Source organism: Neltuma alba, unplaced genomic scaffold, assembly GCF_004799145.2.
Source record: "Neltuma alba isolate B1F8T4 unplaced genomic scaffold, ASM479914v2 tig00013177_pilon, whole genome shotgun sequence".
NCBI classification, from domain to species: Eukaryota; Viridiplantae; Streptophyta; class Magnoliopsida; order Fabales; family Fabaceae; genus Neltuma; species Neltuma alba.
The window spans coordinates 229,021-256,401 of record NW_021637487.1 but is presented as its reverse complement, the minus strand read 5'-3'; the positions used below and the strand labels follow the sequence as shown (position 1 = coordinate 256,401).

The following is a 27,381-nucleotide window of genomic DNA, read 5'->3' as shown; positions in this document are numbered from 1 at the left end:
AAGGAAATCTCAAAAATTTAATGATCATACATAATGATAATTTTTAGAGTGGTGAGTTTTGGGATAGTATATATATAAGAGAATCTTATAGAGGCACACTCCCTTTTAGAGCTGTATATAACTGTAATTAACTCAAATGCTAATTTCCCCAACAAATAAAATTTTAAAAAAACTGGTGCATGTTGCTTAATCTAATGGAGTATTTTATAGAAATGCGATTTTATGAAGATCTTAATGATATGTAAGGGAATTAGGTGCGAAATATGAGTATATAAGTAGCAGTCAACATGAAGTCGAATACAAATTTTTGCTCCTCTCATATTATCGACTCTGCAATAACAGAATAAAGATTTTGGAATGGCGAGTAGTACTGCTATAGCACGTAACGTTGTGGGCATTATTGGTTTGTCACTCAACTATACCTTCCAGTCTCTTTAATTATTCTTTTGTATATATATCTGTTCACTTTCATTTGCAACTGGGGTTAATTTTGTGGCTTTGAAACCTCGTCCATTTTCCCTAATTAATAATGCTCATCAGGGGAGACTCTAGATTAAAATTTCGATCAATAATTTGAAAATTTCTGGACAAAAATAAAGAAAAAAATGTTTATTTATGACGCATGATGATGATAAGAATCAAGAAATTATTTACGTTCTAAATGTTTTCATTCTTTTTGTTTTTGCGCAGGCAATATCATCTCTTTCGGCCTTTTCCTCTCACCAACGTAACCTTTCTTACCTTTATCTATATATATATATATGTGTGTGTGTGTCGGATGTTTGTGCTTAGCTATATAACATCATGAAATCTTAATCTTATAATTGGATGGGGGCCACCGAAAATTATGTAAAAAACTTTAAAAAAAAAAAAAAGACAAGCTTTGGCGTCCAGTGTCCTTTAAGTTTGCATTGTTATTCTAAGATTTTTAACTTTGATTTGTGGTGGGGTTTCTGTACTTACAGGCCAACGTTTTATGGGATAATAAAGAAGAAGGGGGTGGAAGAGTTCAAGCCAGATCCTTATCTGGCAACAATACTAAACTGTGCGTTTTGGGTGTTGTATGGAATGCCGTTTGTGCATCCTCACAGCATTCTGGTGCTCACCATCAACAGCGTTGGACTTGTGCTCGAGTTTGTTTATGTCATCATATTTTATATCTACGCCACCAAAAAGGGAAGGGTACGTGTCTGTGTGCATTCATGGAACTGGTTGTGTTTCATACATACATATTTATATATAGATCTCTCGTTTGAATTTGTACAGAAGAAGGTATTGGTGTGGCTTTTGGTGGAAGCTGTGTTCTTCACCGCCATTGTTCTGATAACAATGCTGGCACTTCACGGCACCAAAAGAAGGTCATTGATCGTTGGTGTTCTCTGTGATGTTTTTAATGTCATGATGTATGCCTCTCCTCTCACCATCATGGTATATATATACACGCACGTTTTTTATACACACATGCTATCTCCGATCCTTCGTAAAAGAGACAGTTAACTAATTTGAAAAAAATTAGAGAAGCTACTAATAAATTACTTTAAACTACTTATATTTATCATTTTTGTTTCAAGAGCCGGAGGTAGTACATGTCCAAGGTTATATATTCGTTTTTTTTTTTTTTAAATCCCATATTTGGTGATGTGATGAACAGGCAAAGGTCATAAGAACCAAGAGTGTGAAATATATGCCATTTTGGCTGTCGGTGACTAACTTCTTAAATGGTTTGTGCTGGACAACATATGCACTCATTCATCCATTCGACATTTATGTCTTGGTAATTAATTAATATATTATTAAAGATGATTATTTCTTGAATGAAAGCTTTAATTAATTATGTTTTGTCCCATTCACTAATAATTAATGCGTTGCGTTTATGGTCGTTGCAGATTAGTAATGGGCTGGGAGCAGTTTCTGGCGCTTTTCAGCTCATATTATATGGATGTTACAGTTCTTGGAGAGAGGAAGAAGCCGTTTCAACGCCAAATCATATCCAGATTTCTAATGTCGTCGCGGATGCAACAAGTGTCAACGTGTGACGAAATCCCTCACAATATCTAAGTTTTTTGCTTTTCTATGGATCTCCCTTTTTGCAAAATTTGCATGTCCTGTTTTTTTTTTTAAATTTTTTTTTTACATTTGTACGATTTCATGTTTTGCAATATAATTTTAAAAAATTTCTAATAAATCGAGTGACAATAATTTTAGTTTGCAATATTAGGAGTAATAAGTAATAAATCAAAGTCTTCGTTGGCAAATAATATATAAAATCAAAGTCTTTTTTTTTATTAAAGACGGTAATTTATACATTTTTTTTTATGAAAAATAGTTGCAACCTTATCAGTAAAATAATAAGAGGAGCGTTTTCCTCTTGGAGTCATAGAATCAATAATGCTCAATTAGCTATTTTGATATACGTGAAATTCAGAATAAAGATATAATTGAATGGTTTAGAGTTAGACTGTCTATAGATCTCACTAAGCTGTGCGTAAATTGGATGGTTCATTTTAATAGATATAACATTTATAATAAAGATAATTTTACAATATGTAAAAAAAATATTTAGGAAATCATAAATTAAAAACTTTAAACTTAGCTCTCAAATATAATTTAAACTATCTACATTATATTTCAGCAATGAATACCGCTATGCAAACAGTCACTGCACCCAAAAATGTGAATGGTCACGTTATCTAATTCGAATTAGATATCATGATGACATGTTATTTACAAACAAATTAAAGAGCTAATATTTATCTTCTCATTCTTCAATCCTGAAAATACTCAATCGGAAAATCATTTTTATTATAAATGTTGAGGCTTTAAATTTGAACACTTCGATGATATCTGCAGATCTCTTGTAATTTCTAGAAGATCTATGAAATTAAACTTTTAAAAATAAAAAGAGTAATAATTTTTTCAAGTAAAATGAACGTTTTGTAATATAATTAAGTCAAAAAAAAATTATATGAATCGTTTCAAATGATTTGTATAGGAATTACATATATTTTTCATCTTTAAACTATAAGTTTCGGTTTCATTTTAATAACAAAATATCATCCGTAAAAATATATTTAAATATTCTAAAGGAGAATTTAAAATTGAATTCAAATATAATCTTGTTGATTTAATCAGAAGCCTAGAGTAAAAATTGTCCATACAATTTAAATTCAATTTAAAAAAACCGTTTGTTTTATCCCAATAAAAAAATTAAGAAAATTATCTATACTAATCTCATGTAATATCTATTACTCCTCCGCTTATAAATATAAGACCTATTTTACAGTGTAATTTGTATCATAAAATGAGTTTTATATTTATAACTGAGGAGTATTACTTTACATATGTAATGCAAAGTTGTGAATTAGGAAAGTCTCAAATATCATTATATAAGGGAGTCCCGCCCTGACTTTTTAAATCACACAAAACCTGTATATCTCTCTACCATCAATTAATTTTGTTCAGAAAACTAAACAAGTTCACCGAATATGGCAAGCGCTGCTATCGCACGTAACGTTGTGGGCATTTTAGGTTTGTCTGTCCTATATATCTTTTCTTTCCGCCCCATCATTTTTTCCTTTCCTTTTCTTTTTGCCGCTCTAATTTTTTTTTTGTTTAGAGTATCTTTCCACCTGAACGGTAAGAGATTAATCTCTCATAATACTGTCAGGCGCCGTAGCTGGAACCAGAACATGATGTTTAAAGTGTCCAAATCTCTTTCACTTACACCAACACTTGTTGGTTTTGCCGCTCTAATTTAAAAATGCAACAGTATCTTTATGCTGTGAGTTTTTACTTTTTTTTTTGGGCAGGGAATGTCATCTCTTTTGGGCTTTTCTGCGTAACCTCCCCGCACTTCTCTCTCTCTGGACTTCTCTCTCTCTCTAGGTAATAAGTATATTACTGTTAACTAGCCAAAATTATGGAATGTTAACACACAGGCCAACCTTTTACGGGATAATAAAGAAGAAGGCGGTGGAGGAGTTCAAGCCAGATCCTTCCCCGGCAACAGTCTCAAACTGTGCGTTTTGGGTGTTCTATGGAATGCCTTTTGTTCATCCTAACAGCCTTCTCGTCGTCGCCATCAACAGTATCGGCCATGTCTTCGAATTCATCTGTCTTGTCATCTTCCTCATTTACGCCACCAACAAAAGACAGGTTATAAGATACTAATATATTTTGTCTCTTATATTTATCTATTTTTTTTTAAAATAGTCTTTATAATAATAATAATTCTAGTCAATACACTTGATTAGTAAAGATATTTTAAAAAGATAACATCTATTTATTATAAATAATTAATTTAACTATTTTTTTTTAATTCATTCAAATTTGTCAACTAATGCTTACAGTAGTTTTAAGGACCGGAGGTAGTATATACGGAATAGATGATATTGTATATTAATTCCTTTGTCTTGGTTAAGAGTGTATATTTAACACCTGTTCTATATAATAATACCGTAATTAAACAGGCGAAAGGGGCAAAAACCAAGAGCGTCAAGTACATGCCCTTCTGGCTCTCTCTGACTAACTTCTTAAATGGATTGTGTTGGACAACATATGCTTTGATCCATCCCTTTACATTTACGTGCTGGTGATTAGATTCCGCCTCCTTCAACGTTATCTATTCCTGTTCCTTGTCCATATCCTTGAATGTGAATCTTCTATTCGCTGACTTTTTTTTTGGTGGTTGCAGATTAGTAATGGTCTTGGGGCAGTTTCTGGGCTTGTCCAACTCATACTATTTGCATGCTACTGTTCCTGTAAACAAGCACAACAACAGGGCGAAGATGCTTCAAAACCCAACGTGGTTCAGCTTTCTGCGCTCCAACATGCAAGCGCCGACGTCTGATTACAACCTTGCCTCAAATTATATATGTTCTTAAAATGTTTTTTTCAGCAGATCTATCTCCTTTTTTATATATGCATATTTTAGGAACTAGTTTTTTTTGGTTACTTTTGGGTTTCATTCGTAAGTATGATAATTTCGTGTTTACGCAATGTAATTTTGATAGTATTATGAAATAAATCGTTTTTTTTTGCCAGCAAGAACCCCCCCCAAATAAAAAAAAACAGAGAAAGAAAAGATACACAAAGCCACGCGCTTCTTTGGTTTTTAAAATATTTTTGTTGATAATATTTGCAACCAAAAAAGATGAATAAAATTTTTTACTACACAATATTCTCTTCAATTCTAAACATAGGAGTTAGTTAAGTTTATTATTTTTCTCCCAAACTACCCATAATAATTACATGTAATTTTTAATGTAAATATTTTTTTGATGGGGCGGAAACTAAATGTAAATGATGAAAAGAAGATATTTTTATGAAACCAGCACATGTTTATTTGCAAGTAACTAACATAATTTTTTCAATCTATATAAATTAGTTAACTGGCTCTTCCATGGAGTAATGAATAATATCACATTTTAACTATATATAACTGTAGTTGAAGCTACCTACGCAATGCTTTTATCCAGAAATATGCACAATGCACTTGGGCTGCTAAAAACTCGCAGTAAAACCAGTAGCACAACTAAGCAGTGTCCATAATTTGAATCAGCCATGGTCTCTGTTGTTTCAGTTGCATTAATTTTGTGGCCTTCTGAGTTCAAGTGGGTGCTTTAGCACTCCTCTACTTGTTAAAAATGCCAAGTAATGGAGAAGATCGCGAGGCTTTAAAGAAGGAGGAGCAATGATTAGCTTCATAAATCATAACTCAACAAAGTAACAATAATATGCTGTTATTATTACAAAGCTCTTCATTATCTAATGGCTTTTACAATAATTCGCGTCATCCACCACCATGATTTCCTCCTCCCCCTGCTCTTTCAAATGAATAAATACAAACTGAGCCTCTAAAATACAGAATGACATATCCCTCCGCCAACGAAAAATCCTTCAAGGTCCCCGATACCTGAGGAAACAAAAACAACCCTGAGGCTGATCCAGTGGGATCATACCTCCACCCTTTGAAGTGTCAATAGCTTCCAACATGGAAACCACCTCGTCCATTTCTGGCCTCCTATCTGGATTAGCATCCCAGCATCTTTTCATCACATTTGCCAGAGAGCTTGGGCAACATCTTGGTATTTCTGGTCTCAGATTCTGCAGTTTCATAACAGAAACATTTTTGCAGTAACAAGAGTCACATTTCCATAGATTGAATCAGTCGTAAGGGAGGGCTAAATTTGCAAGTCACTTAACAATTTTTGCCTCTTGCCTTTTGTTCAAGATATGAGCCTATATTTATGCTGGTGTGGCCACCTAGTGCATTTCATATTACCTGACGTACAACAGCTGATGTCACTTCCGAGAAGCTAAGATCTGGATATGGCATGTCACAGCAATATATCTCCCATAAGCATATCCCAAAACTGTACACATCACACCTTCTATTATATGGATTACCATTTAAAACCTGCGCAGTAAATATATCTTCATGTGAGTTCAGTAAATCATCTTTTAAGAAGTGAAATGAAACATGAACAAGTGATGCAAAGCCAAGACAAGCTGAAGATCATTTATAATCCTGAGATATTGAAACAGCATATTAACAGGTGGCCTACGGTGTCCCTAAGACGAGGTTGAAACCCATCGCTGGGAAAGTAGATGTTGGTATTGCTCAGTAACAAAACGCATGACGTCCTCTGTTTTTCTTTTCTGATCAACTATAATATATTGACGGGCGTCCTCATGTTTTTAGATGCGTCCTTATGATGGCTTTAATAAGACAAATGCAAGATATCGGTTAGATACTTGATAAACCAGTAGATTGCTGCCATGATGCAATTCTAGGTCTCAGTGGTTGTAGATCCAACCTTCTGAGAGTAATGTTGCTAATTTTGAACCTGTATTCTACGAGCAATTACTAGAGGCACTGTAGCATGCTAGATAACAAGAAAGGTATGTAGATTATGTAGGTTCTGAGTAACTATCATAAGCACCAAGCAGCATTTGCAATTTTGAGGACTTACATAAGCGAAGGCAAGAGCTACGAATGGGTGTTCAAAACAAGCCCAGGAAGGTATGTAGGTATTGGTATTGTTCATTAGCAAGGTAAAGGAATCAAGCATATACCTCAGGAGCCATGTAACCAAGTGTTCCAGTTTCACCAGTCATGTCATGAGGATTGGAAGCCTCGATACGAGCCACTCCAAAATCAGCTATTTTCAAGGTACGAGTCCTGTCTAGAAGCATATTTTCTGTTTTGACGTCTCTGTGGACAATCTTTTCCGAGTGAAGATAGCTCAACCTACAAAGTACAGAGCAGAGTTCTCAAGTTTAGAAAGCAAGTTTGACATCTTAAAAACTGCTAAGACACACATTAGGTTTAGGAAATGAACCCTCTCGCAAGATCAAGTGCCAATTGGACAACCACTTTAAAAGCCAGCTTCTTTCTCCGGTTTTTTATGAGATAAGACTTCAGGGCGCCACCAGGACAATATTCAACAATAACGCAACAAACATTATTGGGCATGCCTACATGACCATTTTCCATTTGTATGTGAAGCTCTGGTGAGTCCATTGTTGCTCCTATAAACTGCCAAACAGATTTTACAATAGGCATGAATGAGAAAATGTTAACATGGAAATTCGAACCAATATCAGAAGGAAATTCCACAAGAAGCAATTTCCTTCATCCTACTTGCACTTGACAGTTTAAAGTTCCCCAAAACAGTGCAATTAAGTTGTAACATAGTTTCATCTATGCATATATACGAAACAGGATCAATAACTGGCTCCCCACATTTGATAGGATCAAATGAACTTCAGCTCGACAACCAAAACAAGAAGCATAACCTAAACAAATTGGAACGAAGCGTCTTGTCATTCTAAAATAAAGAATAACAAATCGGTTCTCCATATTAGCAACATGCCAAGTTCAAAACCCATTTGAGATATATCTTTCTACCAGTTAAAATTCTCAAATCTCAATGCCAAAATAATGTATTGCCTAAGCTAATGCCTGATGAGACCCAAAAGACAGGACCAAACCCTACGGAAAGGATCTTACTGCAGGCCCCACCAACCCTACTGCCAACCAAAAAACCCGCACCCTCTGCAACTCCCAAAGGACACCAAAAAGAGGGAAAAAGGACAGCAGAAATAAATGTAGGCAAGAGTTATTAATCTGACTGAAATATGACCACAATCAAGTTAAGATATCACATGTCATGTACTATAAAGAACCAGAACAGTCCAAGGTTCAGGGCTTCAGGCCATATTTGCTCTCTACAATGTCATTCAATCTCCATGCTCTTCTTTTCATTCATCCTTCCCCTCCTTTAATCTTTTTTTTTTTGGTGACATCGCCTCCTTTAATTTTGCTTATTCTTTTACATCCCCCCCTTTTCCCTTCTACAAGCTATTGGCCTGTTCCGTACCTGAAGAGAGGTAAAATATGGTAAAAGCAGAGAAATGAGAGTTGGGATATAAATACTACCTTGGTTACATTAGGATGGTCAAGTTTATGCCACACAGCAACTTCTTGTGTAAAAGCTGCTCGCAGTGATGCTAGTTCAGCGTCTGAACGATGGCCCTCTTCTCCCCAGTCAAGAAGCTTAACTGAGAGTAAAAGAGAAGGAAAACTTATTTGGTATTGGAATCAGCTGCGAAACATTTGTACATGGCTTACTCGTGGCTGTTCATTTAACATAAAATAAGCAAGCTGCAGCTGACTTAACAAGTTTAACATAAAAGAATGGTAAGTTCAATATTTTTTTTTCTGAAAAACATTATAAAACAAAGAACGTCCCATATATAACATGATTACAATTAAAAGCATAAAAACTAGAAGGGCCACTAATTTCTTTTTCCCCCTGTAGTTTTACTTCTCAGACACCCCAGTCGAAGAGTTCCTGTAACAAGCACGAAGTAGAAGAATCTTTTCTGTGGCAGAAATGAATAATTATGTGGAAGCATATTGTCCAGTCGCTTCCGGTCGACAATTTCAACAATACTTTTTACACAGAGGGGAAAAAAACTAGGTGTATACTGGAAATAAACATGAACACGTGAAAGTTCCAAAAAGAAAAGAATATTAAAGTTGATAGATGTAACTGTCAAGCCACCTTGATCTTGTGAATTCTTCAAATATAAAATAAATACTTAGAACCAAAAGGGCAGTCAATCTTGTGATTCACGGATTTTGTGAATCTAGATCTATAAGGTTCCATTGCTTGCGGCTCAAACTCATGCAATCAAACGACTTAGTAGAAGAGTCAGTAAAATAAACAAAAGCTACCACTCGGACGTTTTATAAACAGCTCAATGACACGAGCAAAGTAGCATATGGACTCATGTAGATGTGAGTAAACAAAAAAAAAAAAAGTGCAGTCTTGAGCTGAGAATTACATCCTTATCTGGTTCTAAGACTAGAAACATGTTGAAATTAAAAGTATTTAGACAAATTTTAAAAAACCAGCAGAGCTGAAAGTAGCTGATCTTCTGCTTAACTCACTAACTAAAATTAGACCTAAGAATGACAGAATTGGAGGGAGATACAGAAATTTGAGAAAACTGACTCTACATTCTTTAAAATGTCTGAGAAATCTTGACATTCAGAGGAATTGGCTGTAGCAATTCGAATCCTCGAATTGAAGCTCCAAAAGGAAAACCAGTTGAGAGAGAGAGAGAGAGAGAGCGAGAGAGCAGGTAGAAGAAGAAGTGGTACCTGCAACGTCTTGGCCATCATAAATGCCACGATGAACTGTGCCGAAAGTGCCACGAGCAATCACGCTCTTGATGATAAGCTTGGAAGGGTCAATCTCCCACTCTTGCCTGCTTCCTCCAGTGGATTTTCCTCCATACTCGTCTTCTTCCTTCTTCTTGCTCTTCTCCATCGTCCATGCTCTGCTCAGATGCCTCTGAAGCTGCTCGTCCAAGCTCTTCAGATCTATCTGATCCGCTCTCACATACCCTCCACCACCCCCACTCTCACTCTTCTCCTTCATCTATGACTCTTCTTCTCTTCTTCCCAATTCAAAAATCCCAAAACTAAGTCGTCCAGACCGTTTCTAAACGTCGAGACGAAAGTTAAGGCTTTTATTTTGGGTTCGAAGTTGGTTCTACGTATGGTGTCATTTTGGGGTGGTGCTGGTGAGGCTCATAAATATAAAAATGGTGGCTTTCTTCGAGTACAAGTGCTCGTACCAGCGTCTCTGTGCCGCCCTCTCTCAATAATCCATGTGGGCACATGGATTCTGCCTGAACACGACGTGTGTTTCTGTATGAGCTCTCAGTCTGACCCACCACCTCCACTTCGTTTCTCTTCCAATTTATAATTTATTCAAACCCAGACGTCTTTTTCTGTCTCTCTCTGCCTCTGCCTTTATATATATATTTTTCTTAACGTCCTTAATGGAATTCACGGTCATTGTACCTTTACTACAGGAAATCTCCCTCAAATAGGACTTTGCTTCATTAATGAGGGATCATATGCCATGAAGTTTACTCGCGCGCGCGCGCGCGCGCACACAGAGAGAGAGAGAGAGGGAGGGAGGGAGGGAGGGAGTTGTCATCATGGATTTATGACTTAGACATGATTGCCCCACTAGCACTGTGATGATCAATTGATCATATACCTCCAAACAACGAGCATGCATGGCTTGCTTTTTCTTTTCTTTTGGCCCTCTTCGAGCTGTGATTTTCGATTTGTTCTGGCTAGTGAATTATATCATTTTATCTTAAAAGTAAGTAGCACAGACACAAAAAGCCAAAAACAAAAACAAAAATCTTGCAGAAGGGCATATTAAAGGTGAATTCTTTTTTGGAACTTCCATTGGTATTGAACCACCCGAAATTTCCTCATGAATTCTCAGTACGTTTGGGTATCCAATTTTAATTCGCCAATGCCTTTTCTTTCTTATGTATTATAAATTAAATTTTACTCGCGAAAAATCCAACTAAGTATGCTGCGTATATTTTGCAGCTATAATTCAGGATTATTTCCAATGTCAAACGCAAGGATCCCTCAATTTTTGTGGAATAGAATAGAACCTTAAACTGAAATGTCAATTTACATTATTATGTTATGAAAAAAATTATGCCCGATTCTCACTGCTCATTTATTTTTCATCCATGAAGTCGATTTTCAACTCTTTTACCAAAAAAATGATTTTTCCCAAAAATTAAACCCCATATCCCCTCCCAAATTAAATAACAACTTACTTTTGCAAACAAGAATTAAGGTAAAAATATATTAGTATAATATAATTTATATTTGAATAGACAAATAGACAAAACTTATTTAGACTGTTAAAAAATTAGTTTCAAAATGTTTAAATACCAAGAAAAGTGAAAAAAATCAAAAGTTTAAAATTAAAAAAAGTTTCTCCAATTTTAAAATAGCTTTTGAGAAAAAAAATCAGTTGGTTTAAAAGTGATGCTAAGTATTATCAAAGCCCCTAAAATGGTTTTTTAAATAGGTGTTTAGAATCACACTTTAAAATGTACTTCTAAAAAATTGAGATAAAACCCTTCTCACATATTTATTTTGAATCATTTCAAAAAGGTTAATCTAAACATCTATAAGTCTTAAAAATCAGTTTGCAGCCTTGCATGGTAATATCAAACTAGCACTCTAATTCACAATAGCGTCCCACTGACAAGGCAGCGTGGATGCCAACTATTTCACCTATATATATAGTTACTTTTTTTTTTTTGGCCAAATATATATATAGTTACTGAAACAAATCATTTTGTGTCATCTAATAATCCCACGTCGACATTCTTTCCCATTCATTTATTTCACTCAAGTTAAAGATTATTTCAGAATTACAACTACCGTTGTTTTATACCTCATCTGACAAACTGCTGATTGCTTTATTTTATATTTCATGGGGACCTGTCACCAAGATTCTTCTTCCATGTTTTTACCAAATCAAGAAACTGCTTTAAATAGTATACTCATTCATAATACAGGAGAAGCCAATCAGCCATGTTTCTCTGGAATATGGAAACTTTGGAATCAATTAATTGTAAATCGTCCTGTAATAGAGTGGCATATAAGCATTCTGTAAATAGGAGTTGCGGGTTCTATGTCATTTATAGTTTTAGTATTTCCCTCTAAATTATATTTTCAAAAAAGAAAATAATTAATTAATTGATCTATAAAAATAAAAGTGGGTGATTATTAATTGTCGTTGACGTGGGATTTTGAGAGATTGGGTGTCACAACTCACTGCGATAATCAGCAGGCATCTGTGACGTGAGGACGCAACTTTTTTCAGAAAAGAAATTATGAGGACAAGCTTTTCATCTGATCATTGATGGATCTGAGGAAGGTTGCATCTCATTTTGTCAAAATACTCTGACCTAAACAAAAAAAGGGAAGATGCAAATTAAATTAAAGCTCATGAGAGTCATATATAGCCAATGAATGTGCTCTATACTCATATACACAGATCTTCCTGATGCTCATATCAATCTACTTAAAAATCTTGACTGATGAAAGGAAAGGCTGCTTCTTATTAACGTGTCGTCTCAGGAGTACTACTAAGTAGTACCTTAGTATTAATTTAATTCACGAGCATGACTAATTCAGGGTTTTGATGCCAAAGGTGACTAGAGATCCCAAGGCAGGACACTGGCCCACGCCTGATAATATGAAACGAATCTGATGCAGACATACAGATAAATGGGTTATGACGAATCATTTCTTAATAAAATTTTCAGTCTCAATATGAGTGCGTGGGAGTGTGAGATTAGGCCTTAGAATCAGTGGTCACATAAAAGGCCATAAACCAATCATGATTCAGAATAATGATAATCGTTTCAAATTTCATCACTAATTAGCGTGAGAAAGAATATCAGGAACGTAAACCAAGAACCAAACATCATAAGATTGAAATTTGTACAATAGGGGTTAGGTGCATGTGGTTGCCAGTAAAAAGCTGTAATATCTTTGAGACTTTAATGTAAATAAGACATGAAAAGATGTGGTAACATACTCATGAATCAGGAGGACGTCATTCAACTGGCTCATTCTTAACACCCCCCTTCACGGTAATACCCGTGATCTAACCAACGCGTGCCTGTCAGATACCCATTCATCCTTTTTTTTTTTTTGTTCACCCGTAAACTTTATTTTTAAAATAAATAAACAAAAAACTTTACTAATAGTCCTATAATACATTGTTGACTCGGTTGCATCCCCCCACAGCCCTGGAACGACATAAACCTTACTAACAGCTAGAAAGATTTACGTATGACTTGCAGAACCAGAAAAAATTCATGATCTATCAAAAGACACACATAAAGTTAAGATTATCAGTGAGGAGACAACTGGCAATCCAACAGCAATAAATAAAACAACCTTTGTGCCTTGTGCTTTTAATTACAAATTCTCGTGAACAACTTATAATCAAAGTCCAATCAGCCTGCTAAAAAACAAGAGACGTGCAATTTTTGACCTCTCCCCCCCCCCCAAAAAAAAAAAAGCCAATATGTTGATTGATGCACTCATCAAGTTTAACTTGAGGCCCCCATTTCACCAATCACCAGTGAGTGTTTTGAGATAACTTGCGAGGATTGTATTGGACAAGACACATGGGAAACTTGGCACGTCCACGTACACCTGAAATAGGTCCAAGTTCAACATTGAAAAGGTCGAACCACATATATTTGATTTGATTGCACTTAATTAGAATCACAGGTCGAGCCCCCACGTTAATGTTTTCCGGTGAAGGCAGGATTTCCCTATTGGTCATTGGATCATTTCTGCCAACCATTTTGCTATAGCCCACCAGTTTGTATCAGGACAAAAAGCGTCAAGTACGGAGTTTATGGATCGAATTCTGAAAGAAGAGCCCAAGCTCAAGTGGATCCATTTTTGGGTGGACCAATGGATCCATCTTTAAAAGCACAATCTATAAGCTCCATACAGGGTAGAGCGCATGATAGCGTGGTGTGTTGCAGCCAGAGAATCCTTTCCGCACCAGATAAGGTAACATATATAAACGAGAGGCGGACAGGAGAATCAAAGAGATTAACTACAAAATTTCCAGTGCCATGGTGGTTTTAAAATCTACTCCTCCATTATCATCTCTCCAGACCAATCTAATTCTTTTCTTCAACCTCTCATCCAAGCACACTTCGTCTTCTCTACTATTTCTCAGCCATGCCCACCCGAGTAGAACCACTGGATCCTCCAGACTCTCCATTCGGTCTTACATGGATAAACCCGATTCTATTTCCAATTTCGCTAACAAGGTCATCGGTTCACTTCCCGTCGTCGGCCTCATAGCAAGGATTCTCAGCGACGAAGGAGGCGTTGGCGGTGACATTATCGATTTTGCTGAGTTCCGAAGGCGAGTTGGAAAGAAGTGTACCATTACTGATTCTAGAGCTTTCTATGAATTCCGAGATCGTCGAGGACGGGTAATAAGTTATATGATTTCCCCCGAAAATCAAACTCTAACATTGATTTTTTCATTTTATGTTTAAACTTCATGTAATTTTTTCAATTAGTATTATTATTATTAGTTTTGTCCGCATTCTAAATATGAAAAAGGATTTTACTCGTATATGACGTACGATGTCCTTTACATTAGATAAGATTAGACGAGTAAGCTTTAGTCCTGGGACAATGTCAGTTTCATCAAAGCACTTTTGAGGTCCTACTAGTTTAGGTTTAATAGCGAGGCTGAATTGAAAAGTCAAGACTGTGAGACCTTATTATAAATTTTTATATCATAAGGACTGATTTGAAGATTTAATAGAATTATACAGACACAAAAAGTAATTTAACTTTGATTTATAATTCGTGTTGTCCTATTCTAATTCTTGCAACCTGTCTGAGTCTGTTCAACTTTTTGTTGCTCTCTGATGGTGGATATGGTATCAGTTGCTTTTGATTTTTGATGATTTGAAGTGCGATTAATGAATGCATGTGAGGATGTGCTGTTGACTTGGTGTTAATTTTATTGTGGTTAGGCAGGGGATCCTCTGTATGTTCTGTTATGCAGTTGGTTAGCAGCAGTTGGTGCTGGTCTACTCAAGTCTGAGGAGATTTTGGAAGGCGTTGCAAGGCTACGGATCTCTAATGACATTGAATTTGAAGAGCAGAACTTCATCGCTTTAATGAATGAAGCCAGAGAGGTTAGTCTATTTCCATATATCCATCTGTGGCTTCTGATTTCACCATTCATGTTGGGCTGAGTGGAGCAAGTCATGTTGACGAAGACTGAATGAATTATATGATTTCAAGCCAGAAATCAAATCCCAACATGAGGCTTTATTGTTAAAATTTTTCAGTTTGATTCAAAATTTGATTTTCCCATTTTAGTCCTAATAATCTCCCTGATTCAAAATTCAGAATGTTTTGAAATGGAATTGATGAATGCAAAGGAGGTTCTTCTGACTTGGCATTAACCTAGTTTGGGGAGGCGTGGATGCTCTGTTTGTCTTGCGTCGCGCAACACTGTAACATATGAACTTTTTCAATCATTTAATTAATGTTTTGATGAGTGCTATTACCTATTAGGTTGCATAGGAATGTCATGACCTTGGGAGGGAAGTAGGGTTAGTACTATTTGTTAATTTGTTGTTCTAGAGCCTGAGCAGAGTAAAAGAATCAGTACTGAGATATATGGCAGGTGTTATTTGCTGTGAGTTTCACTAGTGTCCCATCTGTAACTCTCGACATATAGTATACCTGTGGCCTAACGGCACCAAAAATGATATTGGAAAGTGCAGAGACGAGCAAGGCTGAATGCTGCCCCTCCTTCTATCCCAATGGAGATTCGAGTTGAGAAGGCTCTCGATGCTATCTACGTGTGTTGCTTCGGAAAGGATCCCATAGAGGATGAAGACGAGAGACTGCTGATTATAATGCTGAGTGCTGTGTTCCCTTCAGTTAAGCAACCGGAGATCCAGCGGATGGTCAAAGACAAGAGACAGAAAGTGGAAGAAGGGGTTGAGGAGGACTTTGCTCCCCAAGAAAAGCCCTTGCCAAAAGAGGCTGTAGAGCTGCAAATGAAGGACCTTCAATTTCTTAAACAAAATAGAGACACTTAACTAAGCGATGCATGTCATGATGTAGTCGCATTTTGCTCTGGACAAAAATGTGTTGAGAATTCCTTTCTTCCTTCCTTTCTTTTTGTAAGCCAACTGACACGACATTTATAGAATCTTCAGCTGTGCTTACTGTCAGAACTTACAAGTATTAATGAAATACGGAGTAGCTTCTAGAGCGAGCATCAGCCGCTGTCTGAGTACCCTCCAACATTGTTATTTTTCAGTCGTCTCCATCAGAAACAGAACACCTTGCACTTGCACCTTTATTAACCACCGTCCTGGGGATAAATATGTGAACATATTGCATATGGTTACAGAGGAAAGTGGAGACCATAGAGAAGAAAGATGACAAGTAATTTAGTACTGTTGAAATTCATTATAAGGAAAATATGAAAAGAAAAACATTTAAATTTAAATTATATAAAAATATAAAAAAGACATAAAAATGCTTTCCTCAAACAGTTCTTGGCGGACATGGTAGAACCGTAGAAGATTGAATTCTGAAGGCTGCTGGACGCTTTAACAGCATTTTTAAAAAATTGTTTCTATGAAAAAAAAAAAAATTCTAATTGATGAATCGTGCGCTGATGAGTGCCTGTGACTGTGTATCCGTGTCATCTCCCGGAAGGCGTAATCACATGCGGAGGTTGGGCCCACCAGTTCCTGAGGGTTCCTGACAGCTGACGCACCATGCGGCTGTTGAAGCAAGTTCACAAAAGCCGTTGATTCTGGACGTAACGGGGAAGGGAGACAGTGGTCTGCATTCTGCAAGTTCACTTCTTCGCTTTTACCTCCTGGGGTTTCGAAGGTGAGCCATGGATCCTCCAGCTGCGCCAAGCCCAACTGCGACTCAGCGTGATCAATGGATCGTAGAATCTCAGGTCTACAAGATATACGAACACTTTGCCAATATTCCTCCCAACGCCCAATCCGTCATGTAAGAATCTTTTTCTTCTCCATCATTGTCGAACCCTAGCTTATTCAATGCCCCTATAGCTCATTATCCTCGATTCTAGGCTGGAGCTGCAGCGTGATAAACACATGGAGTTCCTGGAAAAAGGTCTTAGACATCTGGGTTCTGCGTTTTGCGTTTTGGATGCCAAGTAACTCTTTCCCTCCGTCGCTTTCTTTTTTACTTTAATATAGAGTCATATGAAGTCTCTGTTGAACTTTGTCTGTGGTTACTAACGGTGCTTGCTTTCGCACATCTATTAGTGGGATAACGGCTTGATTATGTTGAGTTTGTGTATTGAAACTTATTTTCTGATTCCCGCCCTTTTCGGTTCTAGAAATAGCTATTCATCACCTTAAAAATTTTGTGTAGCAGGATGATAATATCTACTTCTTATGATCTGGTTCTAACCGTGTATAATGGAGCCATATTGTTAAATTGTTATTTGAGCTCTCTGTGGGGTCCAACAAGCGCGGCAGACTAAACATGCCTTGTCTGCAGTCTCATCCCCATTTTGGGGGTGGTAGCCTTTTTTTGGCATCATAAGCACTTTTGTATCTTGATGGCTGCAGCCCTGTAATTTTCATAAATTTATGATATCCTCATCTGGGACCGTAATTTCTTCCCGAGTTTATGTCTCGGTCTTAAATTTTGTGACATGCAGTCGACCCTGGCTATGCTACTGGATCCTTCACTCCGTTGCTTTGCTGGGAGAATCGGTTGATGATGAACTGGAAAATAACACCATTGATTTTCTTAGTCGTTGCCAGGTGATCTCATTGCTTTGTTATCTTGCATTTTCTGTAAACCTGTCTTATAACTTAATCTCTCTCTACGTGACTTTCTTGTTCTCTCAACGTCTCTTTCCTTTCTTGCTCCCTTTGTATATGTATATGAAAATTAGTTGAGGTTGATATGCTTTGCCTATCTGTAATTTTAATCAGGATTATCAAACCTAGTCAATCCTATAGTTGTCATCATGTTAGCATGTCATGTTTAATGATATATATTGAAAAAGAATTATTTAAAAAATAGATATTTCTTTGATTTCCTCTCCATTATGTGCTTCTCATCCCCCATACTTGTCTTATATTTATTTTATTTCTTGCAGGATCCAAATGGTGGGTACGGTGGGGGACCTGGCCAGGTACACGACTACATCACTTTCTGGCCTATTTTTTGTTGAATGTTAAGCTATGGCCTTGTTGGATGATACAATGCGTACCCATAACTTGTTAAGTAAGAAATGCATATGGTATACCTCTATATTTAGGCATTATGTTGCTGCTATTATGTATGCAATGGGAGAATATAGAGTATACCGTTCAAGTAACTTGATTACATGGCTTTAGTGGGCTTTATTGTATTGCTTTAAGTTAAAGCCACTTTAGTTTAATACGCTTTGGGCCACCTTTTTAATAAGTTTCTCTTTTTGTTGTTGATAAATGAAGTAATACTTACCTTTGTATTTATATGTTATATTGCTGCTGTTTGAATACGCAATGGGTTGGTTCATAGCAATAGCAGAGTGTTCAAATAACTTGCTTCATGGCTTTAGTTGGCTATTATTGTATTTCGAGTTTAAGCCCCTTTAGTGTAATATGTTTTAGGCGTTTTCTGACAAGTCTCTCTTTCTTCTTTTATGTTGTAATGGTTGATATATTTGAAATCTCCTCAGATGCCTCATCTTGCCACAACTTATGCTGCAGTCAATACGCTTATCACATTGGGTGGTGAGAAAGCTTTGGCGTCAATTAATAGGTGGTCAGTTTAAACAAGTTTCTGTTGTTATATTACATTATACGCACTTTTAGCGTTTGGTTAGCTATAACTGTCTGACATCTTGAAGTGAACATGTTATTTTTTTATATATATGATATTCTCAGAGATAAATTGTCTGGGTTTCTACATCGGATGAAACAGCCAAATGGGGGATTCAGGTTCGTATTTCTCTTTATGGTTTGAATTTACTAAAGACATTTTGATAAATGACTGTAAATCACAGCCATTCACATTTTTTTAATAAATAGTGGGCAACTTTGATTTAGTGATGCCTATGAGTCCATCTACTTAGAGAAATATCATTTTTCACCTGTGGCAAATTTTGGTTGTGCGTGTGTAACTCTGTGAGTCAGTTGCACACAAATCAAAAGCTGCCACTGGGTACAAGTGGTTTGACTCTAAGTCAGTGTAAAAAGCATTTCTTGATATTAATTAATGTCCTTGTTGGCACACTCAGGATTTATCTGCCCAGCCTTGAATTAATTCGTTTTTTTACCATCAATACTTTCTTCAGGATGCATGATTTAGGAGAAATTGACGTTCGAGCGTGCTACACTGCCATTTCTGTGAGTTTGTAGTTTGGTATCTCTATCTTAATGTTGTGTTTGCTCATGTTTAGATATATATATTCAATCTGACGTGGAACTTTGTGGATGGCATAACGCTTATTGCTTACTTCAATGGAGTGTTCTTTTCATTATCTTGAACTTGGCTTTTACGTGCATATTACTAACTAAAAAGTAAAGGCATGGTGTTAAGACTATGGGCTAATTGACACCATTTTCCTTTTAACCTCTACTGGCTTCATTGTGGGCTGAGATTTTACTATTGATGGCATATCATCCCTGAAATATTGACTATCGTTCATATTATTTCTTGGTAAAACCCTTTTTGGTTCTATACTACACTTCTTAATGGTTTGAGCTTGGTTAAATGCCTACTTCTCCTGGTGCTTTTTGGTTTCTTTGGAAGACAAGTGTCGCATGAATGATGAGTTTATATTCATCAAACAATATATTGAATATCCAAAATACATGTTTTTTTTTTGGGGGTTATTTTGCTTCTTTATTTGTTACCAGGATTGTTTCTATGGCATAGAATTTAACATCTTGTTTGAAACAGGTTGCAAGTGTTTTGAACATTCTGGATGATGAACTGATCCGTAATGTTGGAGACTTTATTTCAAGGTTAGTTTGAAGCACCATTAATTTTATTTTGCTGTAGAACATGGCTGTATGTTGCCATCTTAGATGACGTTGTTCAGAACTGAAACTTCGTATGAGTTCTTCATTTGAAGATACTTCTTAATGATTATGGTGGTTGTATGGTATGTTGGATTAATAAAATTCTGTCTGGTTTCTAGAATCTACTGCCTTTGTATTGCATTTAGTAATTAGTCAGTGTTTAGTTGGCTCATTATATATTTTAGCTATCCAACGGTTGTGTTTACACTTTTCTTTTGAAATATCTTAAAACTTTAGTACTACAGTTATTGATTTGAATGCTTTATAATTAATTTGTGGAATGCCATTGATTTCTTATGGTCCATGTTATTTGCTCTGGCATTTCTCTGCAGCTGTCAGACATATGAAGGTGGCATTGGTGGGGAACCTGGTTCTGAGGCTCATGGAGGGTATGTTTCATTTCACCCTCTGCCCATTAATAACACTATTAAGAAACTCGTTCAGCAAACTTGCTTTAACCAATTTTTCTTGAGATTTTCCTTCTACATGAACCTTAGTATTACTCTTTTGACCATATTTTCATTTTCTTTCAAGCAAAACTGATTAGCTTAGGTTGAGATGATAATGATGTACTCTTCTTTTCTCCCTTTTCATTGCTTTGCCTAGAAAGTAAAGAGTAATTTTCCCCCAATTTTGTTTTGCATTTATTCCAATCCTCTTGGTGAATTCGAAAAGTGCGCATTTGTAATATTTTTGTGGCTAGCTTGTGGATTTGCATCTTTTTGTTAAGTCCTAGTAAATTTTGACTTTGTTTTACCAGGTATACGTTTTGCGGATTAGCTACGATGATTCTGATTGATGAAGTCAATCGCTTGGATCTGCCTCGTTTAACTGTAAGAGGAATCTTTCTCACCTTATGGCTTTCAGTTAGTCTCAAACATTTCTTTTGAGGTTGCCAGTGTTGTATTAAGTACTAATCTGAGTTGTTGTTTTAGGAGTGGGTAGTATTCCGGCAAGGTCGGGAGTGTGGATTTCAGGGGAGAACTAATAAATTGGTTGATGGATGCTACTCTTTTTGGCAGGTGACACACACACACCCACATTTGGTTATTTGTCTTCGTAACATTGATTGAAATTTTGAAATTTGACTGCTAATCAGGGTGGCGTTGTTGATCTATTGCAAAGATTATATTCTATTATTGAGAAAAAAATGGCAACCTTAGCAGCTCAGAAAAGTGATTGTGCTGATGAGTGTTCACAGATTCCTACAACATCTGACAGATTGGAAGGTATGTATGGGGCCTCTCACGATGAAACTTGCCATTCTGGGAATCGAGTCAAGCTGTAGGCTGATAGAAGCATGGATTCTTCTGTGTTGTTTAAATTTACGCTTGATGCCAATATTTCTCTCTAATTTCTTGTTCCGATGAGCTTATATTTTCACAGGTGTGAGGAGGTCCTCTTGGGTTAATTTCAACAACATCGGTTGTAATTTTCTCAAGGGACCCAGAGCAACGGAGCCTCTTTTTCACAGCATTGCCTTGCAGCAATACATTCTTCTATGCTCACAGGTGTGAATATGTTCTACCTACTGGGTTATCTTTAATCTCTGCCTTTATTTTTGGTCAGTTTCGGTGTCATCCAATGTGAGATTCAACTATTGGTATCATTCAATTGCGCGTTAGTTTTGATTGACATGACAGTTGATTTTGAAATGATGTGGTTGATGTAGGAGCTAGAGGGTGGATTGAGAGACAAGCCAGGCAAGCGGAGAGATTATTATCATACATGTTACTGTTTAAGTGGGCTTTCATTGTGTCAGTATAGCTGGTCAAAGGACCCAGATTCTCCACCGTTGCCCAAGTCAGTGTTGGGCCCTTACTCTAACCTCCTTGAACCCATCCATCCCCTTTTCAATGTTGTCTTGGATCGATACCACGAAGCCCACCAATTTTTCTCTGGCTTCTCCTGACGGTTGACCACGTTTTATTCTGTTAGCTATAACTGGAACCCTGTAATTTTTAGGCTGCAAATTGCTTGTTTTGAGTTTCCCATTGGAAGAAAAACATTCTATGGTTATTAGCAGCTTTATCAACTGTTTGGTACGTTACACGAATCTTAGAAATGAGTTACGTTGGACTTCTCCGATCCTTATTATAAGACCCAATTTGACTTTTTATTTGGTCCTAATTATAAGACCCAATCTATTTTCTCTTTTATATTTATGTATTTTTTTTCAAGATAATCCTTCTAATAATGATAGTTTTAGCTAATATACTTAATTAGCAAGGATATTTTAGGAATAACAACACTTATTTATTATAAATAACCAACTTAACTTACTTCCTTAATCTCTTCAAATAAGTCAATTGGGTCTTATAATTAGGACTGGAGGAGTATATGGCTCCTGAAGTTTGTCAGGATTTTTAGATTATATTACTTCCTATCCTAATTATAAAAATTCGTTTATAACATCTTGTACATTTTTGGGTTTAACAAATTTTAAGTACTATTTCTGATCTAATTATAAAATCTTGTTTGTAGTAGATTTTACAAATAAGATATGTATTATAAATAAAATTTTATAATTAAGACGGAGATAATACTTAAAATTTTTTAAAATTAAAAGAGTATAAGATGTTTTATTTTTAACCCAAAAATGAGAATGAATTTGCAATGCAATTAATGGCACGGGATCCGAACGCTATTTATTCTACCCATCCTTCGGGGTGGTCTTTCTAGACAGCTGGTTCTGCTCCGCGTGGCAGCACAACTCTGGGAAAAGTAATCAAATCATTACAACTCATCCGTTAGAGCTGGCCAGTTAACTCTTGCCACGTGGTGACATTGAGTTCCGAACCTGTAAAAGTTGCGCCGTCATCTGCTCTGTGATCACGTGTTGATTCTTTTCGTGTACAGAAGCCGTTAATCCTGCCATGCTGTGGCTGGGCCTCTTGCGTCCATATGAATAAATGGACGTTCTCCCGGTCACTTTGGAGATGATAAGAATGGGATGAGAAATATTTTTAGTTTTGTTTTTGGGTGAATGTTTTCAGAGTATTTTTAAATCTAGCGTATTAAATTATCAACCAAATTCACTCAAAAAAATTATCAGCAATTAAAATATTCAGACGGGAGCTGTTTTCTTTAAAGAAGTAAATTTAAAAATGTTTTTATTTTTTTGAAAAGTCTACTTTCTTAAAAATAATTTAAATTATTATTTATTTAATTCATTTTATAAAAATGGTTTATGTTTTGAGATTTAGGTTTAAACATCTAAATCTTCTGAATTTTAAAAGTGATATTGTCATAGTGATATTAAGTCAGTAATATTTTATTAGTGATATTATTAAGGTACTTTCAATTTTGATTGAGATGACCGAAAGTCCAGAACCATGTCCCCAAAGTATCCAAATGTTTACTTCCACAAAAAATTAAAATAATTATATTAAATTTAATGAAAATAATTAATAATGCATGATGCAGCTGTTGAAGACTAGTGAGCAGCGGGAGGTGAGGTCGCCTTCCTCGTTTGCGTCAACATTCTAACTCATTCCTCTGCGACCTCCACTTCCTGCACATGAATTTCCTTGAAATTCTCAACTATTTTCATGTCAATTCCCTATTCTGCCCTCTTCATTTCCTCAAAATTCCACTGCCGATCACGCGGACACGCACCTCTCTCCTCTTCGTCTTCTTCCACCCTCCAAATATATAAATAAATACATTCAAATCAATTGGAGCGATCGACCCATATCTCTGTAGCTGTTCATAAAGCCCCCTCCAAAAGTCTTGGTTCTTACTTCTCGGAGAGTTCTGCTGGCAGCCCCTACATATCATTGAGGTAATTTTTTTTTCAATTGCTTTTCTAGCATTTGATGAACTCGCTTGCCTACGGTTCTTTGGTCAGTGTTCGCATTTTATCTTTTGGTTGTTTTCAACTCTGATTACTGAATATTGAATTTGATAACGCTTTATTTTTGAAATGCTAACCAGCACCTGGAAGGAATAAATGACGCGCATCCAGTTAACATATGGCTGCTTCTGCTCCTTGATGTAAATCGTATTGCGCGTTCCATTCCTTTCTGTTTTTCCTTTTTGCTTCTTCGTTGGTTTTTTATGGATACGTCATTTTCGATCGGGATTCCCTGGTTTTCTTCAAATACTACTTCCGAAAGAGAGAGCCGATTGTGAAAAGGAAAATTTGTTTGTTCTCTACTTGTAATTGAAATGGATGGATATGCCTAATTTTACGGTGTTTTCTGCATTCCTCTGTTGTAGGATTTCAGCCATTTTTCTTGATTAAAACAGTTCGATGCCTGGATTAGCAATGAATGAATTAAATACGAATAACGCATCAGATGAACGTAGTGTGGGTTATACGCCTCATAAGGAGAAATTTACTCAACAAGTATCACCGAGGAGTCCACTTAGCTCAAGTAACATCCGCAGTGGCTCTATTGATCTGCCTATTGATGGGTTGGTGGACAACTCTATTGAGCAATTGTGTCGCGATGTGTGTGAATTGCTGAGTTCTGATCACTCACCCTCCAGGGTTAGTTTTTACTCATTTGGTGAAGAGTCAAGGATCGATTCGGAATTACGCCATCTAGTTGGAGATTTTGCAGGGCTGGAGATTACAAATGAGCTAGCTACAGAGTCCAAAGAGGAAAGAAATACTAGCGGATCAACTCCTGAAAAAGATATCGCATCAGATGGTAACAAGTCTACAAAGAACAAGGACGTGAATCAATCAACCAAATCAACCTGCAAAAGCAAAAACTTGCGTGAAAAGCCATCTATTGGCAAGAGGAATGAGAAGAATTCCAAAAAAGCAAGTCCTCTTTATAATCTGAAGAATCAGAGGAATGTTGGTTTGCTTGGTGTGAAGTCGCAGAATATGATTGAAGGACCTATTGACGACCCAGAAACGGGACCACTCTTACTTAAGCAAACAAGAGAAATGATCTCTTCAGGTGAGAATACGCAGAAGGCTCTTGATTTGGCTCTTAGAGCTCTGAATTCGTTTGAGATATGTACAAATGGGAAACTCAGTTTGGAAATGGTTATGTGTTTGCACGTCTTGGCAACAATATACTGCAAAATAGGACAACATAATGAAGCCATTCCTATTCTGGAGCGTTCCATTGATATTCCTGTTTTAGAACATGGCCAAGACCACGCACTAGCTAAATTTGCGGGGTGCATGCATTTGGGTGACACTTATGCAATGATGGGGCATATGGAGAATTCAATATCTTTTTACACACAAGGTCTGAAAATCCAAACACAAGCCTTGGGAGAAACAGACCCAAGACTTGGTGACACATTTCGTTATGTGGCTGAGGCTCATTTCGAAGCACTGCAGTTTGAGGAGGCCAAATATCTTTGTCAAAAGGCTCTTGATATTCACCGAAAAAATAGGTATGCCACTTCCCTTGAAGAAGCATTAGATAGGAGACTCATGGGACTAATTTGTGACTCAAAGGGTGATTATGAAGCTGCCCTTGATCATTATGTTCCAGCTAGCATGATCATGGCAGCGAATGGCCTAGAATTAGATGCAGCTTCAGTTGATTGCAGCATTGGAGATGCCTATTCATTTTTGGGACGCTATGATGACGCAGTTTTGGCTTATCAGAAAGCACTCGCAGTGTTCAAGTCAACAAAAGGGGAGGATCATGCAGTTGCTTCAGTTTATGTACGTTTAGCTGACTTGTACCACAAGACAGGAAAGCCTAAGGAATCAAAATATTTCCGTGAAAATGCGGTAAAAATTTTTGGTAAGACAACCCTGAACCCTTGGATCCCCTCAGAAGAGATTGTAAGTGGGTTAATAGAAGTTGCTGCTACTTATGAATCGATGAATGATTTAGAGCAGGCTGTGAAGTTACTGAAGAAGGCGTTGAAGATATATGATAAAACCCATGGTCAACAAAGCACTGTCGCGGGAATTGAAGCCCAAATTGGGGCTATGCATTATATGCTAGGGAACTATTCTGATTCTTACAGGAGCTTTAAGAGTGCTATTGACAAGTTTCGTGCCAGCGGAGAGAACGAATCTGCTTCGTTTGGGATTGTACTGAACCAAATGGGTCTTGTCTGCGTGCAGCTTTATGCGATAAACGAAGCGGCAGAAATGTTCCAAGAGGCTAGGAGTATATTGGAACAAGAATATGGCCCATATCACCCTCACACCTTAGGGGTGTGCAGCAACCTAGCAGCCACTTATGACGCAATGAGCAGGTAACAGTTAACACACGCTCCTTCTACATATCTGGAAGTCGTTCGCTATTGTTTTTTCATCACTATAATCAGAAAAGAATGCTTTTATTTGTGCGAACTACCATTTAATGATAAAATTTATACCTTATTTGAAGATTTGCATGCTTGCTGAATCTTGATGTGTAGTGAAAAATGAAAACCTTAAATCTCATTTAAAATCAACGTTAAACAAATAACATAATTTTGATTGTGACGGTAAGATTGAGTTTGATGTTAAACTTACAGGAGGGAAATCCTCTTCAGGCCTCAGCCTTCTGTAATGTGTTTTTAAATATTAATAATGCAATATAATTCCAGGATCAAAAAGTGTTAACCTCGCTGAACTGTTTATTTTTAATCCAAAAATATTTAATGGGCATTCTTTTATTGCATTTAAAAGTTATATGTATGGATTTTGCGATCAAAGTTTCATTTGAAGATCTTTTTTTAAGTTACATATGGATAACTTGAATTTTTCCGGGTACGAATGCTAATGTCTTGTATCCGATGGTTTGCACAGGGTCGACGATGCCATAGAAATTTTGGAATATGTGATTGGCCTGCGAGAAGATGAGTATGGAACAACAGCTTCAGATTTGGATGATGAGAGGCGCAGGCTGGCAGATTTGTTGAAAGAAGCAGGCAGGGCTCCAAAAACGCAACATCGATAACACTACTTGAAATTTCGGTCAATTCCATCTCGTGAAAAAGACGGCATAAAGATTATTGACGCAGATAATGCATATAGTATAGGATGAAATTAATTGCTTTACTTCTTTTGATCATCATTTGTAAAGTCAGAAAGTCAATAAATAAATAAATAAATAACTACAAAGTGGAAATAATTTGCTCTTCCCCGTCATCTATCTCTCAAAAGATTCCCAGAGTTAGCTGCGTTTGCATGTATTCCCTGTACTATAGATAACGAGGTAGTTTCTTATTTGTTTCCTAGCTTCTTGTAAAATAAAAATAATTTCAGTAATAAGAATGGTTATAGAAGAGAGGAATTTACAGTCTTGCCCTTTGCTGTTGAGCCTAATCAAAGCCTCGAGATATACTTCTACACATCGCAAGTCGAAAAATGGCCCTGCGTCGATCTCTGGGTTTGCCGTTCACGGTGGCCTATCTTACAACGGCACGAGGTCGAATCGGCAAGACTCATCTCCTGCTTCTTCATTCCCA

The 27,381-nt window shown here is 36.6% G+C and overlaps 5 protein-coding genes and 1 pseudogene across 9 annotated transcripts; 5 read left to right on the top strand and 1 right to left on the bottom strand.

The window, feature by feature from the left end:
* Positions 1–357: 357 nt before the first annotated feature.
* LOC114735106 (bidirectional sugar transporter SWEET6b-like) lies at positions 358–2,036 on the top strand. The gene is made up of 6 exons (XM_028922770.1): positions 358–403; positions 691–727; positions 966–1,182; positions 1,267–1,428; positions 1,652–1,774; positions 1,887–2,036. The coding sequence occupies exons 1-6, from the start codon at positions 358–360 to the stop codon at positions 2,034–2,036; spliced, it is 735 nt and encodes a 244-aa protein (XP_028778603.1).
* Positions 2,037–3,485: 1,449 nt separating this feature from the next.
* Positions 3,486–4,849, top strand: LOC114735105 (bidirectional sugar transporter SWEET6b-like; annotated as a pseudogene).
* Positions 4,850–5,683: 834 nt separating this feature from the next.
* LOC114735116 (serine/threonine-protein kinase STY13-like) lies at positions 5,684–10,228 on the bottom strand. The gene is made up of 6 exons (XM_028922781.1): positions 9,674–10,228; positions 8,444–8,565; positions 7,344–7,540; positions 7,078–7,252; positions 6,284–6,418; positions 5,684–6,105 (listed from the first exon to the last, which is right to left on the bottom strand). Exons 1-6 carry the CDS (start codon positions 9,951–9,953, stop codon positions 5,899–5,901), a joined length of 1,116 nt encoding a protein of 371 aa, XP_028778614.1. The 5' UTR covers positions 9,954–10,228; the 3' UTR covers positions 5,684–5,898.
* Positions 10,229–13,968: 3,740 nt separating this feature from the next.
* Positions 13,969–16,240, top strand: LOC114735117 (photosystem I assembly factor PSA3, chloroplastic). Its single transcript, XM_028922782.1, has 3 exons — positions 13,969–14,379; positions 14,935–15,099; positions 15,697–16,240. Exons 1-3 carry the CDS (start codon positions 14,011–14,013, stop codon positions 16,015–16,017), a joined length of 855 nt encoding a protein of 284 aa, XP_028778615.1. The 5' UTR covers positions 13,969–14,010; the 3' UTR covers positions 16,018–16,240.
* A 409-nt stretch (positions 16,241–16,649) lies between these two features.
* LOC114735097 (protein farnesyltransferase subunit beta) lies at positions 16,650–22,072 on the top strand. Of its 3 annotated transcripts, none has more exons than XM_028922760.1 (14): positions 16,650–16,954; positions 17,034–17,120; positions 17,634–17,739; positions 18,081–18,116; positions 18,679–18,733; positions 18,819–18,909; positions 19,266–19,317; positions 19,874–19,938; positions 20,328–20,384; positions 20,756–20,828; positions 20,931–21,017; positions 21,095–21,224; positions 21,382–21,506; positions 21,668–22,072. In XM_028922760.1, exons 1-14 carry the CDS (start codon positions 16,833–16,835, stop codon positions 21,905–21,907), a joined length of 1,326 nt encoding a protein of 441 aa, XP_028778593.1. In that variant the 5' UTR covers positions 16,650–16,832; the 3' UTR covers positions 21,908–22,072. The 3 variants fall into 3 exon arrangements, with proteins under 3 accessions (XP_028778593.1, XP_028778594.1, XP_028778595.1); XM_028922761.1 differs by having other exon boundaries at positions 16,652–16,954; positions 18,648–18,730; positions 18,856–18,909; XM_028922762.1 differs by having other exon boundaries at positions 16,652–16,954; positions 18,648–18,733.
* Positions 22,073–23,318: 1,246 nt separating this feature from the next.
* LOC114735096 (protein KINESIN LIGHT CHAIN-RELATED 2) lies at positions 23,319–27,216 on the top strand. 3 transcript variants are annotated; one of them, XM_028922756.1, is made up of 4 exons: positions 23,327–23,779; positions 23,932–23,991; positions 24,217–26,181; positions 26,720–27,216. In XM_028922756.1, the coding sequence occupies exons 3-4, from the start codon at positions 24,251–24,253 to the stop codon at positions 26,868–26,870; spliced, it is 2,082 nt and encodes a 693-aa protein (XP_028778589.1). In that variant the 5' UTR covers positions 23,327–23,779; positions 23,932–23,991; positions 24,217–24,250; the 3' UTR covers positions 26,871–27,216. The 3 variants fall into 3 exon arrangements, with proteins under 3 accessions (XP_028778591.1, XP_028778589.1, XP_028778590.1); XM_028922758.1 differs by lacking the exon at positions 26,720–27,216 and having other exon boundaries at positions 23,319–23,779; positions 24,217–26,185; XM_028922757.1 differs by lacking the exon at positions 23,932–23,991.
* The last annotated feature ends 165 nt before the right edge of the window (positions 27,217–27,381 follow it).

Excerpts from the sequence above, each read along its gene's own strand:
- LOC114735097 (XM_028922760.1), top strand. The coding sequence starts at position 16,833 with ATGGATCCTCCAGCTGCGCCAAGCCCAACTGCGACTCAGCGTGATCAA. Across the intron at positions 18,734-18,818 it reads TTGGCGTCAATTAATAGGTG|TGAACATGTTATTTTTTTAT; the intron begins GTCAGTTTAAAC and ends GACATCTTGAAG. Across the intron at positions 18,910-19,265 it reads CAGCCAAATGGGGGATTCAG|GATGCATGATTTAGGAGAAA; the intron begins GTTCGTATTTCT and ends TACTTTCTTCAG.
- LOC114735117 (XM_028922782.1), top strand. The coding sequence starts at position 14,011 with ATGGTGGTTTTAAAATCTACTCCTCCATTATCATCTCTCCAGACCAAT. Across the intron at positions 14,380-14,934 it reads TCCGAGATCGTCGAGGACGG|GCAGGGGATCCTCTGTATGT; the intron begins GTAATAAGTTAT and ends TATTGTGGTTAG. Across the intron at positions 15,100-15,696 it reads TAATGAATGAAGCCAGAGAG|AGACGAGCAAGGCTGAATGC; the intron begins GTTAGTCTATTT and ends TGGAAAGTGCAG.
- LOC114735096 (XM_028922757.1), top strand. The coding sequence starts at position 24,251 with ATGCCTGGATTAGCAATGAATGAATTAAATACGAATAACGCATCAGAT. Across the intron at positions 26,182-26,719 it reads ACTTATGACGCAATGAGCAG|GGTCGACGATGCCATAGAAA; the intron begins GTAACAGTTAAC and ends TGGTTTGCACAG.
- LOC114735106 (XM_028922770.1), top strand. The coding sequence starts at position 358 with ATGGCGAGTAGTACTGCTATAGCACGTAACGTTGTGGGCATTATTG. Across the intron at positions 728-965 it reads GGCCTTTTCCTCTCACCAAC|GCCAACGTTTTATGGGATAA; the intron begins GTAACCTTTCTT and ends CTGTACTTACAG. Across the intron at positions 1,183-1,266 it reads ACGCCACCAAAAAGGGAAGG|AAGAAGGTATTGGTGTGGCT; the intron begins GTACGTGTCTGT and ends GAATTTGTACAG.
- LOC114735116 (XM_028922781.1), bottom strand. The coding sequence starts at position 9,953 with ATGAAGGAGAAGAGTGAGAGTGGGGGTGGTGGAGGGTATGTGAGAGCG. Across the intron at positions 8,566-9,673 it reads TGATGGCCAAGACGTTGCAG|TTAAGCTTCTTGACTGGGGA; the intron begins GTACCACTTCTT and ends TTTTACTCTCAG. Across the intron at positions 6,419-7,077 it reads TTGGTTACATGGCTCCTGAG|GTTTTAAATGGTAATCCATA; the intron begins GTATATGCTTGA and ends TTTACTGCGCAG.